At 38.5% G+C, this 18,724-nt stretch overlaps 3 protein-coding genes across 4 annotated transcripts; 1 reads left to right on the forward strand and 2 right to left on the reverse strand.

Annotated features, from left to right (window-relative positions):
• Positions 1–664: 664 nt before the first annotated feature.
• Positions 665–18,489, forward strand: reep1 (receptor accessory protein 1). Of its 2 annotated transcripts, XR_002274221.1 has the most exons (8): positions 665–841; positions 2,192–2,264; positions 2,393–2,469; positions 2,632–2,752; positions 2,939–3,052; positions 3,292–3,454; positions 5,832–6,002; positions 18,474–18,489. XR_002274221.1 is itself a non-coding variant. In XM_020591069.1 (7 exons), exons 1-7 carry the CDS (start codon positions 810–812, stop codon positions 5,840–5,842), a joined length of 591 nt encoding a protein of 196 aa, XP_020446725.1. In that variant the 5' UTR covers positions 665–809; the 3' UTR covers positions 5,843–7,744. The 2 variants fall into 2 exon arrangements, 1 of the variants encoding a protein (XP_020446725.1); XM_020591069.1 differs by lacking the exon at positions 18,474–18,489 and having other exon boundaries at positions 5,832–7,744.
• Positions 7,891–10,069, reverse strand: mrpl35 (mitochondrial ribosomal protein L35). Its single transcript, XM_020591070.1, has 4 exons — positions 9,962–10,069; positions 9,545–9,710; positions 8,224–8,368; positions 7,891–8,137 (listed from the first exon to the last, which is right to left on the reverse strand). Exons 1-4 carry the CDS (start codon positions 9,990–9,992, stop codon positions 7,949–7,951), a joined length of 531 nt encoding a protein of 176 aa, XP_020446726.1. The 5' UTR covers positions 9,993–10,069; the 3' UTR covers positions 7,891–7,948.
• On the reverse strand, positions 11,705–17,575 carry LOC109955170 (multiple epidermal growth factor-like domains protein 11). Its single transcript, XM_020591068.1, has 9 exons — positions 17,363–17,575; positions 15,856–16,029; positions 15,484–15,622; positions 15,299–15,387; positions 14,981–15,044; positions 13,775–13,863; positions 13,586–13,698; positions 13,338–13,494; positions 11,705–12,458 (listed from the first exon to the last, which is right to left on the reverse strand). Exons 1-9 carry the CDS (start codon positions 17,409–17,411, stop codon positions 12,301–12,303), a joined length of 1,032 nt encoding a protein of 343 aa, XP_020446724.1. The 5' UTR covers positions 17,412–17,575; the 3' UTR covers positions 11,705–12,300.
• Positions 18,490–18,724: the final 235 nt, after the last annotated feature.

The following is an 18,724-nucleotide window of genomic DNA, read 5'->3' on the forward strand; positions in this document are numbered from 1 at the left end:
TTTCTCATGCTCCAAGTATGTAGGTCAGAGGCAGGACAGAGCAAAGTACTGGAGCTCTAACTAAGAAGGTGCTCGCAGGTTAATGACTGGTCAGGAATATTCAGGATCAGGAAAGATCTCTTTCCTCCATTCAGACATCCCCTAGCTTGCTCAGTTTTCTCTTATTCTAAAAAGGCAAGATAAATCTCAGCTGTTTATTGATTCATTCATGATGTACAGTACATTTATTGTAAATATGTAGTGTGAAGATCAAAAGCTATTTATTTATTAATTGACGGCAAAGCACAAGGTTATGACCATGTAAAATACCCATAGACCATCAACTCCTTTATAACTGACCACTACATTAGGGCTCTGTAATATTATACTTCCTATCAATTATTTGATAATCGAGCAGGCAATTTCCAGGATACATATAAAAGATCAACTAATATTTGGGCTCTGTCTCGACTCTAAAGACCCTTTTGTTAATTTAGTTTGTATTGTACTCACATTCTGAAGTGGAACAAACAATAAGTTAAACTGCTGACAAAAATAAAATTATGACCATGTTCATCGTTGTTTGACAAGTTCTAAACAAAATAGCGAAAACACTGATCGATAATAATCATAACTGTGAGCTGCAGCCAGAGGACGCCCATGTTGCGAGCTGTTTCTGCCATGCACCGCCGCCCTCTACGGATCACGGGCTGCTCACTGTTTATCGCGCGTCACGTTGCTGTGTGCGTGCGTCAGACGCTGCCGCCTGGACGCGCCTATCATCCCGACTCCTCCCCGTAGACAGCGCGTCCTGTCGCCTCTCCAGCGCAATGGTCTCCTGGATCATCTCTAGACTTGTGGTGTAAGTCGTTTTTTTTTATTTTATTTCATCCCATACGCTCTTGACAGAATAGTAATAAATTGCAGCTTATAGTATTTGCGTGTATTTGAGATGCACACAGACGACGCAGGAGCGGCGCGCTCCACAAGCCCCACAGTTATTTTGTCATGTACAAGTAGACGCCCGTGTGTAAGGAGAGAAGATATCGGTTTCTTATATGTTGCCGAAGAAAGCTGTGCGAATTCCACAGGACTGTACCTGCTATTTCAGCGGGATGAACTGGGCCTGTGTAAACCTACTGTGGTGTTTCTAAACAGCGCTGTCAGCGCGCAGCCTGGCATTCTTTGCGTGTATCAAGTGGCTTTTTATTACAAACAAAGAGATGACGTGATTGAATAATCTATTATCATCCTATAGATGTAAATAAGAATCAAATCTAGGCAACAGAGGCGTTTTTTTAGTGGCAGAAGCCTAAATGTGACTGAACAACAAGAGCGGTCTCCGAGTGGAACTACTGTATATTCCCTGTTGACGGTCCCATATTGGGAAAAAACACACACAAGGGATGGGTCCGCCTTCTCATGTTACAATCCAAGAATTATACATATTATGCATGCTTATCTCAACATCTGTGCTTATAGTTAAAAATTTAAATGAGATAACATATAGTACAGTGGGTTATCGCTATTTTTACCTGCACAAATTATGAATCAGCGCCATCACAGACTGTGTGTGTGGAGTAAACCAACAGCAGGCCCAAACCTCAGAATAGTGAAGCAATTGAATTTAGATTAAAAGATCTTGTTACACAGATTGGACAGTCTTGGCTCTGGTTGATATGTATAGGTCATTAGGTCCAATCTCCGGGAGAAACGTTTAGCTGCCCAGAGCTGATACATTTATTTTGAGTGGTCATGTGTTTCCAAGCTCTGTTAGCTGGTCAGGCCAGGGTGGTGCAACATGATGTGGGTCAGTAATTCGATCAGGCGCACTCACAGCTGTTCCTTGGTTGTAGCAAGTGCGTCCGGACACCCATCAGCACCGGTGTCTACACATAAATAGAAATGTCAGTTTGTCACCTGGATGGGTTGTGGAGGCAAATCAGCCAGGGCAACATCGGACTTTAGCATGGCTGGTTTAAAATAGAGTCTTAGTGGCTTTCTAGGTTTACAACCTGGCCATCAGTTATGTTAGCTGCAGCTCTGAAGGGTCATAATGTGAAGTCTGCTTAACCTTTAATATATTGTCCATAAATACATTTGAAATACCGTGACCTTATGTTATTCATACATATTTTTTTAACTAAATGTCAAAATGCATTGTTGCTGGGTTTTGTTTCTGGAGTTGACTGGGACATTGTCTGTCTTCCAGTCTTGTGTTTGGGACGTTATATCCTGCATACTCATCGTATAAAGCTGTGAAGTCAAAAGATGTGAAAGAATATGTGAGTATGTTATTTGCATTTTCTAGCTATGTAACGATACCTGGTCTTGTCTTTCTCATAAATATGATTCTACGAGGTGTTATGTGTGGCTGTATTAACAGTTTTTCCACTTTCCCATGACATTTTAGGTGAAATGGATGATGTACTGGATAATATTTGCTCTATTTACATCTGTGGAAGTATTTTCAGATCTGTTTCTTTGTTGGTAAGTGACCTCAGTTATACAGTATTTACTGTTAATTGGTGTGCCATGGAAAACACTTCATCTCCCCTATTGTGTCTTTGTCATATTTTGTCAGAGACATGAAAAACATGTAGCAGGTTGCATATCTTCACATTTTGCTGCCATCCTGTGTCTCTGCTGCAGGCTTCCTTTCTACTATGAAGTGAAGATCGCCTTTGTGGTGTGGCTGCTGTCCCCTTACACTAAAGGCTCCAGTGTTCTATACAGGAAGTTTGTTCATCCCACGCTTTCCTCAAAAGAAAAGGTGAATCCCCGCTTGTTGTTGTGTCTTCTTTGACGTCTTTAGTAACAGAAGCGCCACTTTTCCTTTTTCCTCAGTGTGTGAGTCAAGAAACAAAGAAGTGGGTTTTGTGAAGATCAAACATCACAGAAATGAGTGACACAAAGACTGTGACACTATGTTCACGAGGCTTTTCCCCCATTGTTTCAGGACATTGATGACTACATCTGCCAAGCCAAGGACAAAAGCTATGACACACTGGTGCATTATGGGAGAAAGGGGCTGAATGTTGCAGCCACAGCTGCTGTCATGGCTGCAGCAAAGGTAATGCAGACTCTGGACATTTGTCCTGAGGGTACACTACATGGTCATTGTAGATAAGAGTATTAAGGCTGTTTGCTTTTCAAATAATGAGGCTTATTTAATAAATCTGTTAAATATTTGTTTATAAAGTAGAAGATCCAGTAAAGTACCAAATAATGTTGCCCCTAAAGATGATCCGTGATCTAACTGTTTTATATTGCTGCTAACACTAAAACACAGCCTGTTTTTTCACCTTCTAGGGTCAAGGAGTTCTGTCAGACAGATTGAGGAGTTTCAGCATGCAGGATCTGTCTTCCTATGAGTCTGAGCCCATTAACACCAGGCCTGGCAGTACAGAGCCTGCAACATCACAGCAGCGGACCAGAGCTATGATGCGCAGCAAGTCAGAGAGCTACAATAAGGGTGAGGTGACATTACAGGCTAACTGCCTGTTGAGACACATAAAAGCCTCTATGAAAAGTGACTTAGGAGATAATGTCACAGAGGCAATATTAAAAATCTGTTGTGGTGTTAAAACTCACAATATATTGATAAAATGAATAGCTACCACACTACCTATTCAAATAGTGTGATTATATATACAGTATAGGTGCCTGTTGCATTTGTGTGGGACAGACTATCATGCAGAATTCTGTTTTCCTGTAAGAGCTTGTTTAAGCCTGCAGATACTGTGTAGTAGCTCTGCTTTCCTGAGTGCACTCCCCACCCCAGCTTCAGTCCCGTCTTCCTGTTTGGAGCAGGTCAGGCCTCCTGTGATAAAACACACATGTAGCTTAAGGGGGAGGATTTGTTCCTAGTTTAAGATCTTGTGGAAACTACTGTTGTTTGTTTTAATCTAGGTGTCTTTTTTTTCTCCAGTGATAATTATCTGCTCAATATTAAACTAAATTCTTACTAAATTAAAAGGTGATTTTGGTGTTTATATGTATTTTTATTGTTAACAAATTCCATGGACAAAGCAAAATTCATCTCTGTCAAGCCTATTGGTTTCTACTGAAGAAATACATGGACCACAATTCTTATTTTGTGCATTAATACATAATAATGAGAAACAAGCTACAGTATATAAGGCTTTGGCCAGTTGTTCATACGATCAGTTTATTGATGATTTTGCTCTTTCCATACAATCTGTCGACAATAGAAATATGTACTCTCACCAAACTTAGCATTTAAGATGATTCAAACATGTTTTAACTACATTTCAATGATGTTTCAGACTCTGTGTTTTGGCTTTCTGCTGTTTTTGCATCACACCATGGCCATAACTCAGAGGAGACATAATGAGAGCAGCTTTGTTATGCTTGTTTGTGCTTCGACATATTGTTTTGTATTTATCTCAGCTTCCTATTTGACCTTTGCTCTATGGTCTGCAGGATGATGATGCATTTTAATATCATAAAACCAGTTGCCTATTTACTACAAGGAGTATTTGGCTTTCAATTCAGTAGATCAGAGACAGGATTTATATTTTGTTCAACACCTTTTTCCATGGTACAGGACAGGATTTTGACATGACTGAGTATGAGGTATTGGCGTTGGACCAACTGGACTCCAAGGACTTGCTGTCCCAGACCTTTTCACCCTCTGAGTCTGAGTCCACACCCATTACGCCCTCACTGACACTCCAGTCCTCTCTGCCCTCCACATGTTCTCCATCTCCTACACCTCCAGCTCCTGAGCAGCCTGAGGAAGTGGGGAAAGGGGTGCAGGTAGTGTTGAGTCCTCCACAGCTCAGGCTGGTTAAGAGGAAGGCTCCTGAGGTATATGCCTCATCAACAAGGCTGCCCAGCTGCTGCCTGATTTTAACTGCCCCTTGAGAGTGGTGACTGGCTTACTGATCCACTAATTTCTACTGTTGTGTAGCAAAATAAATCATCATGGTGCGGAGAGTGTGGCTCTTGAATCGACTTTTGATGAAGCAGATTCATCCATTATATTTAGTGGATTTATTTATTTATCGTGCAAATTAGTGTGTGCTTCTGTATGACTGCAGTGACTCATGTTTGGAAATGTGGCATGTGAAATGTTTACGTATTGACATGGATTGCCTTCCAGTTATAGTAACTTTCACTTCTGAGATGTTCATAGAAATAGTTGTGCTAAATCACTCCCTCGAATGAACTGGTATTCCTTTCATAAATTTCAACTTCTATCGTTTTTCCTTGATTGCCAACTAAATGAAGCATCACTGTTTAAAGGATAATAAAAGCAATCATCTATATTTTGTTATAGTTAGCAAATACCATTAAAAGACCAAAACCAATTCATTGACACTAATAAATAAATATTGCCTGTATAGTCTAACATTATTCCTCTGTGCTATAGATACAGTATGTGTTACAAATATATAATGTCCCTTTATTACAGTGAACATGGGTACTGTATAGTTTGAGTCAATACCAGATTCACTGTCCCGCTGCCATAAATAGTCACCAGAGCACCAAGTGTGTATTAATCTGCAGCTTAAAATAGCCCCGAAAACAAATGCACCACTGTTTTAGCAAAAACCTGCCATGCCCATCTATATTGGGAAATTATTAAACCTTTTTAAAACTGAAACGCTCTATTTGTGACATTATTTTAAAGATTTTCATCTTCAGGAGGAACAAATGGGTTTTGGACTAAGTGTTAAGAAGTTGAAAATATTGAAGATTGGACTGACATATTGTTGGTTTTGGTCTTTTCATGGGATTTGCTAGCAATAAAAATACAATTAACCCCAGCCATATCTTTTATAAATAATATAACTCATTGCCTTTGCTTTCTGCCTCCTTCTTAGCCTCCTCATAGAGTCTCAAGGCCTCTCACAAGATCCAGGAGAGCTCTTTCTTCAACCAATGAAGCCATGTGAAACTTTCTTCAAGACTACTCCAGCTGCCTTTGCTGCAAGAAGTAAAAAAGCTGAATGGCCAAAAGCTACATGACTGAAGCAGCATTGCTTTGGAACAAGGTATTACCAAAGTGACCTATGATAATCCCTCTTTATAATTTATCTCATGGTTTCATAAATGAGGTTTGTGACACTGAGTTAGGAAAAATGAGTGAGTGGGCTCCGTGCTGATAACTTTGAGTTTTTGGCTTATTGAATATGTATTTATGTACAGTTTATGTGTACTTTATCTTTCTGGTTAGATTGTTTTTATATATCGGGTTTGGGTAGGCAATTGCATGTGTGTCTTCCCTGACACTGTAAACAGAATGTACTATCAGTGAATACAACAGCTGGCGCTGACAGTGATGTTAATCACCGTTTCAGAATGTGTTACAAGCCAAGGATCAAAAGAGAAGGCAAGGCTGTTTTCAATCTTTGTCTGTTCTGGAGAAACATCTGTGAATAGCTGAATTCTCCATAAAATAACTCCATAAATAACCCCACCATATAGTAGCGAAAAGTCAGACAGCAGTGAGAGACAATATTCTGTTTACCTCCTTATTAAAGCCTTAAAGAAAGATATAGCAGAGAAAAATAGAAAATGTCTATACACATCAATACATGTTGACATAATTATGTTCTCATTAAACAATCATCTTGCACTATGTTAAAAATATAAATTACCACCCTCAGTACTCTTGAGAGTGATAACAGATGAAAGTCATGACTACAAGAGATTTTCCCAGTGGAGCAGACTGTTTTTGACAATCTGCTGTTCAGCGTCTAAGCACATCTCGTTTTTCATTTGATAATTTATTTGGCAATTAGGAAAGAGTCACTTTTGGCTGTAGCAGAAATACAACATGAAAGAAGCAATTATTTACTGTATATATAGACATGGGTGTTTCTCCATGTTTAAAATCACTGTGTAATAATCTGCTGTTGACTGAGCGACACTAAACCTGTTCTTACCTTCTACTTACTTCTGTTTTCTTAGGAATTCGTGAGAGCTAGGTTAGGGAGTTTGCAGGTTTAAAAACTTACATTTAGACATTGCATTGTGATGCATTTTGTTTTCATATTGTACTTTACTGAGCCTGAACCTTAGCAACATTTTATACAAGGTATCACTGTGTATGTTGTTGATGGTGGGATTTACGCAGTAGAGTTATAATTTTCTGCATCGTATCATTTATGGTGGTTTGGCATTTGAAACTAAAGCTTCTCAGGTACAACTGTTCTGTTTACACTTCATTCACTCTGACATTATAGGTACACTTATTATGCACATGAAATGTTTTTTTTTGATGGATACATGATGAAAAAAATGAAACAGGAAAAATATGATTATGTGTTTGAGCATTAACAGTACCCGTGAACATGTTGGAGGTGATTTTCTTGTACTGAATTAACGCAAAGTAAAATAGAAAAAAAAAGATGTGTTGCTAAGTAGCAGTTTTGTACAGTTGAGCATTGACTGAGGAACTTGTCATTGCATGATGTTTATTAGTTTGTAAAAATTGATTTCTTAAGTGGTGTTGTGTGAAGCTGTTGGTCTCATTGGATGGCTTACTGGTAAACAATCAATTATTTTTTGTCACTTTCGATTGCTTTACAGAAAGAACATGACATGTTAGGGCCATCAGCTGGTGACACGCGCGCACACACAATCACCTTATTTACTGGTAAATTTGTCACTTTCACTTTATTTGTGGGGACACTCTAAATTATTCTAAGAAATTTAGTTCTGGCAGGCCAGAATGTCAGATTACTTAATTAATTTTAACTTGATTGTGAATAAAAGCAGTGATGTAATTACATGATGGTTTATGGCTATCAGTTTATTGTTCCACTGGATTAAATATTCTATTTAATTTAATCATTAAATATCAAGCAAATCATTGTGCATTTCATTTATTTTGTCCTGTTATTTAAAAAAAACATTCAAAAGTAAGCACAATTTTATATATATATATCACATCAGTACATTCATGTTCGACGATGCCACTACATGAATCAGCAAATCACACTTTGAGGTTGTACCGATCGTGGTACTTCTGGTATGGATCATTGACATACCAGTTCCTCCTCTTCCAAAAAGAAGTTGTCATTTTATCCAAAAGCTTGCACTGTGTTTTGTTACAGAATACATGTTCCCTCAGGCGCTTTCGTCTTGCAGGTTTCTTCTTCCACAGTTTTTTCTTGTATCCAGCCTATATACACCCAAAAACAAGACAAAGTGGCTATGCAGTACCTTTTTTGTGCATATAGTACAAAGAAAACAGTAAAACAACTGTACCTTGCGTCTGATCCAGAGGCCACAGTGTAGCCTCATAAACCTTTTTACAACAGGTTTTACAGATTTCCTCTTCCCCTTCTTCAGACTGAAGTACGTCAGACTCCTGCTTGGATGCTGAGTCACACTGGGAAGGAGTACTGCCACCCTACAATGACATAGAGAAAACACAACAACTTATGTACAAACACACCCACCTTTTCTCACCTGCCACTAGTGATCTCTAGCCATGCAGATATTTTTAGTTTTGAGATCTCTCTCTGAGCTTTTTAACTTGTGATGGAAATTATATTAAATCAAGTGTAATGTTTATTGAAAGAAGCTTTTTATGTTTGTATTTGGTTAAACTACTGACACAACTCCTACAGCAAAGAGAAGTTTTACATTTTTGTGCTGTCCTGTGTGGTCCATGCTGCTGTCAGGCACCCTGTTATGAGTGTGGCAGAGGGGATGCAGAGGATCCCGTGCAGTATTCAGCACACAAGGACATCCTGTTGTGTCTATTTACTTTGACAGCAGAATTATAAATAGGGAGTGGTCATGCCATACTTTGCTCTTTGCCTATGGAGACCTGATTTCTGTATTCACTAAGTCCTTTTGTAAAAGCTTATAATTTCCAAAGAAATTACAATGGAGATTTTGGGTGCTCACAGCCTTAAAACAATCATAAAAACAATCTGTAGTAAAAATGTATTGGTTACTCCGTTTATCCATTGCCTTACTAAGCACTTCCAGTGTAAAAGAGCTGCTGCTCTTTTCCCTTGAATATTGTTTAATTAACATGTACTCCATTTTATAATGGTTCAGTTGGAGGAAACTCGGAGGCGAGTAGACTGAGTTTCTCACAGCATCAGTACTTTTAAAAATCCAACAGGAGTATCAGAATGTTTTCCCAAAAATGCTTACTACTGAACTATTCACTGGAGAACCTAATCCATCCTGTTTTTACCGGCCTTTACACTAATCCTCAATCTTTGACACAACAAACAGAACTCTTACTGCTCTGTCTGTTTATTAACCTTTTTTTGTAAATTTCCAGTGATCTATTGGAACAATACAGAAAGCCCACATGTAAGTCTGATTCATTTTGACCATTCTGACATTCATAATGTTATAATCCAATATACTTTTCGTTAAACTTCAGAATAACTCCATCAGACATTCATGTTTGTTAACCGGATCGAGTTTGATCTGATAATGAACCGCTAACAGCTTTTTATTTGGGACATAAAGGGTGACCGTCTCACTATCATGCGCTTACAACAAGTAGCCCCTTGACAGTAAGATGCAAATCTGCAGTATAATGTGGTAATCTGGTCTTTACCGTTGCAGGATGTTGTACCGAGATGTTTGACTCGCCGCAGCCCGCAGAGGAGCGCAGAAAGCGCCTGCTGCGGAGGTGTAGAGAGGCGAGGGTTGGGTGAGGCTGGAAAGCTGACATAGCTGGGGTGTCCTGGCACATAGAGAGGCAGAAAGCGGCCTCAGCAGCCCTGCCAAACACAAAAACATAATGAAAACACACGAGGGGTCACAGCAAAGACAAAACCTAACGAGCGTTAACAGCTACCTACTGTTGCTAGTTAGCTAATGTACCGATTTCATTATCTACTATCGGTGCTAATAAACAAAGCGTCCACACATATCCTTCACAAGAGCACACGAATACCATACTAAATCTTTTCTGTGCAAGGCGAAGGAAGTGGGGGGAAAAAAATATGAATGTCAAATTGTAGATGCACACCAGAAAGCCTCCTGGCCAGAGTAGCCGCCATGTTTTCTCTTCACTGCTGGCAAAACTACGGAGTCCTGTTTAGACAAACTTCTTTTTTTTTTTGTCGCAGCCAATTTCTATGCCACACAGCAAACTAGCGTCATCTAGCGGCTATTACCGGATATGTAGCTCAATACTCATTTCCAAATGATTACTCATACTTCCTATATAATAAATTTAACTAGGGTACATTTGACTCAGTAATATTTTAAAGTACTAAACGGACGTACATTTTAAATAATACACTTGCGCTTTACCGAAATAATTCATTTAGCGCTTCTTTATAATACCATCTCTAACTGACCACAGCCCCCCTTCATTTATTTGAGAGCCATTTGTTACTTTTAAGATTATAATTTTTTTTAGAAAACATGTGAGCTTATATACTATGATGCATACATTATATAGAAAACTACGCCTATAACAATGTAATGCAAATAAACAAACAAAATACTGCATATACAATAAAAATAACCAGTAAAATAACACTGAGAAGGGCCATTCTGCATGATCAATCCTTTACTTTTAGTATTACGTGTATTTTTGCTATAAACTCTAAATGTACTTTTACTTAATGCAACAGTGTGTAACTTAAGGTACCACTAGCATGAAACTCCAATCTGTTATGTTGCACCAACACTCTTCATTTATTTGTCATGAAATTACAATAAATGACAATGCAACAAAACTTACTGATCAAGCAGAAATAATTGAAAATATCTGATTGGTTAGAGGTCAGTCCCATTCAAAACAATTTAGAAGCTAGTACAGTATCTTGGCACTGCTGCCAGCACTGTTCAGTGAGTTTGGATCACAGGAAGCTTTGACAGCACCTCTCCAAGTTTTGGAGCAGATTTCTACAATAAAAATATTTGAAAAAAAAGTTATATATTGTATCTTTGAATAAAATGTGAATGGGGGGGTTTAAGCCGTAATGCTTTACAGTACTGAAATACAAACGCACTGACGCAGACAATTCTAAAATCATTGTGAAGGCACGTTTCAGCCGCAGGATATTTGTCATGTATCCACTCAGTCTTCTATCCCTTGTATGCAAACTCCCAGCTGTATCTATGTTTCTGCTCTGTGTTTGCACACTCTGTAAACATGTTTATCTCCTGAGATCTGCCATTTGTCACAGTCTCCTGTTGCATATCAACAGAATGTTGAAAGAATGCTGTGGCACCACAGTCTTGTCAGAAGGACTGTTCCCTTTTCTTTGACCTGGTATTATATTATCATTATAAAATATGATAATATTTTATGACAAACACTGGCAAGATATCATTTAAAATCTTAAACTAAAGTCCTGTTCTACCAAAAGCAGACATTTTGGACAATAGGTGTTCATTTCCACTAACATACCTTTAGTGTTAGGAGGCATAAAGTGCACAGTCAGTATTGTGTATCTGGATGGGAGATGTCATGACGCACACTGACCCATCAGAGGAATTATTTTGTAATTCAGGGCTAAATTAGGTGTCATTCCCAAAACTGAAAAACCAGAGCTGTCTCCAGCACTGAAGGAAAACTGAGGCTTTTTTTCTATTAAATTGCAGGACATTTTCAAATTTGATATGCATGGTACTTTGATATTTACACTATCAGGGACAATAATGGAAAATGTTTACATTGCCAAGATAAAAAAAACAACCTTTTTTTAATGCTAGTCTATAATAGAATTTAAATTGTAGACTTAAAAATCAGGTTCAAGTTCATCACTTTTATTTCATTTCTTTAAAAAAATATATATAAATACAACCTTAAAAAGTGAGATGAAAAACATTAAGCAAATATATCACTTACACTACAGACAACATGATTTATTGTAATGAAATGAAAAGAAAAGGCACCAACCACAGTGTACAACTCTCCATCAGTGAATAACTACCGGTGTTTATGGAGTCACAAACACAAGTGCAACAGAAATCAGTTACCTTGCTTAAAAAAAGTGCTTTTCAAAAGAGACAGACATCTCCAACCTGTCAAGGCATTTCATTTTCACCATTCTAGCATACCTTCTATAATCCAGTAACCTAGTTTACAAAAGAAAACTGTTTATCTCTCGGTGAAACAACTGTAACAGTGTCAAACTACAAGATTTCACATACAAATGAACTTCTTCTGTTTCTCAATAATATATTCAAATGTCCCGCACAAAAAAACTGGTGGATTGTCAAAGTATGCTTAAGGCACAGCTCATTATTTAATACCAGTCTTCCTCTATCAGTTCTTTTGTGATTAGTGGAGACCATAGATGGCTTTGCCTGACCAAGCACTGAGCTAAAGCTAAACTGAGGTCCTCTGGTTCACCAGCCAGCATATACAGGTTCTGCATCACCGGGGATCTCATAGTATTGACGTTGAGGTCGGTCTTTGCCTAATAATGGAGCTCGAGCTACAGCCAGCTCTCTATCAGCATCTTTCCGTCGACGTAGAATTATTAAAATGATGAGGAGTAAAACCACTAGAAACAAAGAGAAGAAAAACATGTTACAGGATGGGACCATCTACAGTAGGGCGTATTAAACATTCACAAAGAGTGCATTGATTTGTGAGCAGGAATTCATTATTTCATTATGTCCTCTTTGGGAATAATGTGGCCTCAGGGCAACAGTAAAATAAAAATCATCTTTTTCCAGTCTGCAAAAAGAAAAGTCTTATTTTTCCATGAGGCTAAATGATACCGTATAAGGCACAAACTACATTCCCAGAACAACACGTTATATATAAAATTGGCAATGAAAATGCTTATTATCAAATTAAATACATATTAATAAAAAGTAAGTAATAACAAAAAAATAAGAACTAAAATGTAAAAAATATTCATAAATACAAATTTAAGAAAGAAATAACAATGAAGGACAAAAAAATACAACTTGACAATAAAACATTTATACTTTGTGACAGCTTTGATTAATAATTATATGAAAATATTTCAGCCTGTACAAAAGAGTAATTTGTTGCTAAGTGAATTTACACTGTATATTTAGTTTGTGTCATCTCTAAAAACATACTCTGTCCCTCTAGGCTCAGAAAACAGGCCTTCCTAATGTAATCCAAAGGGACTTATATAACATTACTACTGTTTTTTTGCATAATCAAATTACAGTATATGATAATGGGACAGAACAACTTGAAGCTGCATAACTGTAAATCCAATTCTTTTATCATGGTGTTGAAACTAGGATAAGGTGCATTATGAACGAGGCATTTAAATATAAGAAATACATCCTGGCTAGCTAATACAGTTTAAAAGGAATAAACAAGACCGTGCTAGAATATTTTTCCCATTAACTTTAAAAATGTAAATTATTTTCCAGCTTTTTACAGCACTGTTACTTACCCCCTCCTCCAATAACTAATAGAGCAATGGTGACAGGAGCCAGCTCACAAGTGTCCCCTGCTTTATGGAAGAATGTCTCCATGCAGAAGCCTGGAGCCAAGCTGCCCGCTGGACAGAAGGCATCGTTTGGACACAGAATGGGGTTTATATCTGGACTCTGTAGAACAAACATGCGGGACACCTCTCAGACATACATGATGATATTTGTGGTATCTTGTCTAATGGATTGTGAAGGGTGCGGTACTCACAGGACAGTAGTGATTCTCTGGGCAGATATCACAGCTTTCCTGGCCCCACTGTATCTGGAAGAAGCCACTTCCACAGATTTGACACATAGTATGATGGGGACCCTTGTGCATACCTGTTCAAAACCAGATATCACTTGGCTGATGCAGCATAGTCAAGCATCACTTATTAGTTTGCCTGATGTGAATTACCTGGTCGACATGGTGTGCAGCTTTTAGCGGCAGTCTGCAGAGCTTCTGTTCCTCTGGGACACATCTGGCACTCACTACAACCAGACGAGCTGTCAGAGAGACAGATACTTCTTTTACACATGAAAAAGATTTGGATTTAGCAGCAAGTTTATTTCATGGAGTGAGCTCTTATACATGTCTCCCTTAGCTCATGTTTGTATGAACAATGACTACTGTATTTTCCACTCGAACGTGGCACCTGGCAGGACTGTCCACTTTCTCCATTATTTTTGAGATTGCTGTCGAACCACTGGCATAGGCCCTCAGATCTGGCCAAATGCCACAGGCATCTTAGGGGGGGTTGAGCACTAAGTGTCCTTGTACAATGACGATCTCTTACTGTTCATTTCCGACCCAGACAGCTCCATATCTCACGTGTTAGTCTTACTGAAAGAATTCAGGCAGATCTCAAGTTCTTTCTCAAGAGTGAACTTTTACCCATCAGTGCTGCAGCCTCAGCTTGCCCTCTCTCTCTCTCTCTCTCTCTCTCTGAGTTGTCATTTAAAACGTCTTTAAACACTCTCAAATATCTTGGCATTTGTGTGACTACGAACTACTCAGATGTTTAATTATAATTTTTCTCCTTTGGTGGCTCAAGTGACCAAAGATTCAGACCATTGCGGTCTCTTATCTCTTGCTCACTGAATTAGTTGTATAATTGTATAATGTATTTGTTTCTATATCTTTTCTAGTGCATACCGAGTTATATTCCAAAACATTTTTTCAATTCATTTGACAGCTCAGTTTATATGGAACAAAAACCCTCACTAGACTTAGGAAACGTATTCTACAAAGAAGCAAATAAATGGGAGGGCTAGCATTGCCTAATTTTTTATTTTATTACTGGGCTGCAAACATCTGAACTATACCGCACGGGTGTTCCATTAATTAGCAATCTCTACCATTGCTACAGATTAAGCAAGTTTCATGTGGTAACGTCTTCTTTAATGTTCCTCTTGTTCCTTGCCCTGCCATTACCTCCTCGTGTGCATGTGTGTGGCATCTGTGCAGGCAAACAGAGCCATGGGATGAAGGCATGTGATATTAGATAAGTGATTTTTTTTTTCCAGACACAGAAATAGTTAGAAATGTTCCATGCTGATTTCTGGTTCCTGGTTACAAACAATGGCAGAAAACAGAACCAGATGACATTCAAGTACAACTTACTTGCAAAAATTCCCGAGTGCACACGGTGTACATGAAGTGGAACTCTGCTGTGATGAAAAGAAGCCTGAAAGCAGCAGACAGAAAATAACTCAACACATGTGATTCATGTTTTCTATCAAGTTTTACATCATATGGAACTGTGCTCAGATCACTGCATATAAAGTAGTCAAGTTTCTTTAAAACTGATTTGATAGAGACACTTTAAATATACAAGTCAGAATTTTTGAATACAAACATACTGCTGTTTTAGTCTGAATGAATATCGACACTGATTAGCTACACTACCAGGAGTTTTTATCTCCAGCTAAATAAACACACCTGGTGAACAACTTGTGCAACTGTCTGCACCAGTATTATTGTTGAAGGATCCAGGAGGACAGGGGTGGCAGAACAGACTTCCAGTGAAACTGTGAAGTTAAATAAACAAGACATTGCCCAGTAGATACAATACCAGTAGAAGTAAAAGAAATATTGCAGTTTCTTTGCACAATTGGCCTCCATACTTAGTGTAAAAGCCCCGGCTGCAGGGCAGACACTGCTGCTGTCCAGCTAGTGGCTGATGGAATCCTCTGGTGCACGGCAGGCAGGCTTCAGGGGATAGACACTGTCCGGGGTCAGAACAGCATGTACACAGCAGGGTGTCTGGGGAAAGGCAGAAGACCCTTTCCTTTGACTTTATTTTATTCATTGCAGTAGAGGATAGGGGTTATCTTTTCACCTCAGTACAGACAGTACCAATATCTAGTAAACGAGACTGAGTTAATATCCTAAAACATAAATACAATGAAGTATAATAAAGTTTCTATGATCAACCTTCACACATCAAAGAGAATAAAATGGTGACTTGATGTTAGATGACAAGGTCTTTGACTCACTGTTGTCGTATCGCGATCCTGGTGCACAGGGCTCACAAGCAGAAGTGTTGAATGGAAAGCAGCTTAGAGTTGTGCTGCTGAGAATCACAGGAGTTAGAGTCATACTGGTCACATTCTCCACAGGAGTGGTGTTCATTACAGCAGGCGTGAGTGTGGTTTGACTCACTACCAGGCCTGGAAGAAAAGGTCAATGGATGTTTCAAATCTGACTTCTGGCTGTGGGATGATACAGGGCTGCGATACAAATTTGTCATTTCATTTGCTTGAAATTGCCAGTGACTATAAAGCAATGATCTGGGTTGTACTGGTAGCCTGGGGATCTAACCATAGAACATATATAAAAGAGGCCTCCTCATTTCCTCCACTATGCAAAACTGAAGCCTAAATTGTGAATATGGCACCTGCCATCTTGGCATTGTGCAACCAGATCCTGCGCAGTAGCAACCGAGCAATTGAATTTCAGCATCAGGCCACCAATCAAAGCTGTCAAATCATCTGAAGCACACCCCTTTATATGTCATCAAATAACTTAATATAAACTAACTTCCCAGACAAAACACCACTCATACATACATTGGCATGATAATATCTACCAAATACAACTAAAATCATCCCTAGGAAAAAATTTAGAGTAGCAGTAAAGTAGAGCTTCATCTTATATCAAATAAAAATTGCTGGCAAATGTAATCTAGTAGAGTTGTGCGCTATGTAGAAATTGCTTTTCTATCATTATTTATATTTCAGGCAATCTAAAGTATAACAGTCATCCAGCATGAAAGTGAGGACAACAGGTACAAGCACATCAGCAAACAGAGCTCATATTGTGATAGTAATCCCATAAGCCATGTGAATAAGTGCTTTCTTGAATACAAGCCATCCTCCTCATGAAATGCAATTATTCAGAAAGGGGGTCATGTGATCTCTGGGTTGGCAGCATTTCTCTGTCTCAAACTGTTAGACAAACGCCTGTGTCAATGTGACACATGGAAATGCTGTAATCCTGACAGTTTTGAAAGACATTACAACAACCTTTGTCGAAATGATCAGTTATTTTAAAAAGATACCACAGAAAACATCGATAATACCAAAGAAACACAGCCAGTTATTAAAATAAATCTGTAGTAATTTTTCATAAGGAGAAAGTTCTGGGTACAAAAACAACTTTTAAACCTGGTCTGATTTATTAAAGTCATATTAATCCTGACAAAAAAAAGTAAAGCAACTCATGGATTTTAGGAAGCATGTGCAAATTTAGCCCTTTTCACTACATAAAAGTTTCTTATATTTACTGTGTTTTATATTTTATTAAACACACACACACTGTACAAATCTATGATAACAAACCTGATAACAGTTGGTACTTTAATTCGAAGTGGAAAACTGACACCACGGCATATCATATTACAGTTATATTATAATATGACTACACTATCCCCGTTATAATCTAGACTTTCCTAAGACTACTGCGTTTTCGTTAATGGGACAGGAGTTAACTTATAGACCGTACCTAAGAAACAAGCGGCGGCTATCGCAGACACCAGTCCTCGACACTCCATCCTCTGTGAATTATCGAGCTCCAAACAAGGTCAGTCTACTGCATCTCATCCTTTACAAAAAGTCGAATCCCCTTTTGTTTTGTAGACGGCGTCAATAAAACTTGTCTCACTCTCAGATGTCTCACGCCTGGCATCAATGTCATATGACACAATACTGATCATGCTTATCATGTGATTTTGCTTAAGAGGGAAACGAAACAGTTGTTGTTACGTAGATCCGCCAGCAGGGGCGCCACTGCTTCTTGTATGGGACGTTGAACTGTTAAGCACTGTAAAGCAAGCTATACTCTAAATGAAATGCTCTTATTTATTCCAGGGATAGCCAAGATGAATCAAACTGTCATCGGCCATTTGTCGGCTAGTGGTTTACAACTGCTCAAACAAAGCTATGATAAAAGTAATCTTCACTGGCTGAAGAAGACCACAACATGTGACTGAGTACTCTTTAAAATAAAAAAGCAAATCCTAGAAATTTCACTTAGAATAAATTAATAACGATTGATAACTGACAATAACTAATAGTCTACATTACATTACAAAAATATACAGGATGATATTACCCATTTACTGCATGGTATAGTGTTACTTCTATGCTGTTTAACTATCAACATTACAAATAAAATATTTCAGTGTTTCACTGTAAAAGTTATATTGCACTAGGGGAGAGCAAGGAGTGCTGTAACACCAGGTCAGTTGTAACACTGTCAGTTTGACAAGTCATAAAAAATCTGTGGTGATGTTATCACTTTCATACATTCTCATTTTCTTTTTGAGCTGACAGAAGTGGCATGTCTCTGTGAGCAGCACTGTGAATTTTCTAAACAAACAAACAGATTTTTAGGTAAAAAAGTAAAAGTTCATTTTTGCCAGATTTTTGTTGTATTGTAGATACAATGGTTTGACCTATAGAATCTAAAGCAGCAGTTTCTCCATTTTAATTGATTGCTTTACATTCATGCTAACTTCAAACCCACTTGCTAAAACTGTTAACTACTTAAATGACCGCTTGGGGTTTAAATTCTTTTAAAGTATGTTGATAGATTTTTGTGATTATGCTTACAGTACTTCTGTTACGTCCGTGACCCGGGCCGCCCCCTGTACCTCGGTAGCAGGCACAGGTAGTTCCAGCAGCTCCGCCCCCTGCACAGGTGAGGGTGCATTCCAGGCGACGAGGCACACCTGCTCTCCATTATCGGAGCAGTATATAGGGTCAGCGTTCAGCGTCAGATTATTATGTGTTATCCTGTTGGTAACTACGTTCCATGTCCATGTCCAGGCCTCAAGTTTATGGACCGTTGTGTGATCTGCGCTCC

Source organism: Monopterus albus, unplaced genomic scaffold (genome assembly GCF_001952655.1).
Source record: "Monopterus albus unplaced genomic scaffold, M_albus_1.0 scaffold13.1, whole genome shotgun sequence".
Taxonomy (NCBI): Eukaryota; Metazoa; Chordata; class Actinopteri; order Synbranchiformes; family Synbranchidae; genus Monopterus; species Monopterus albus.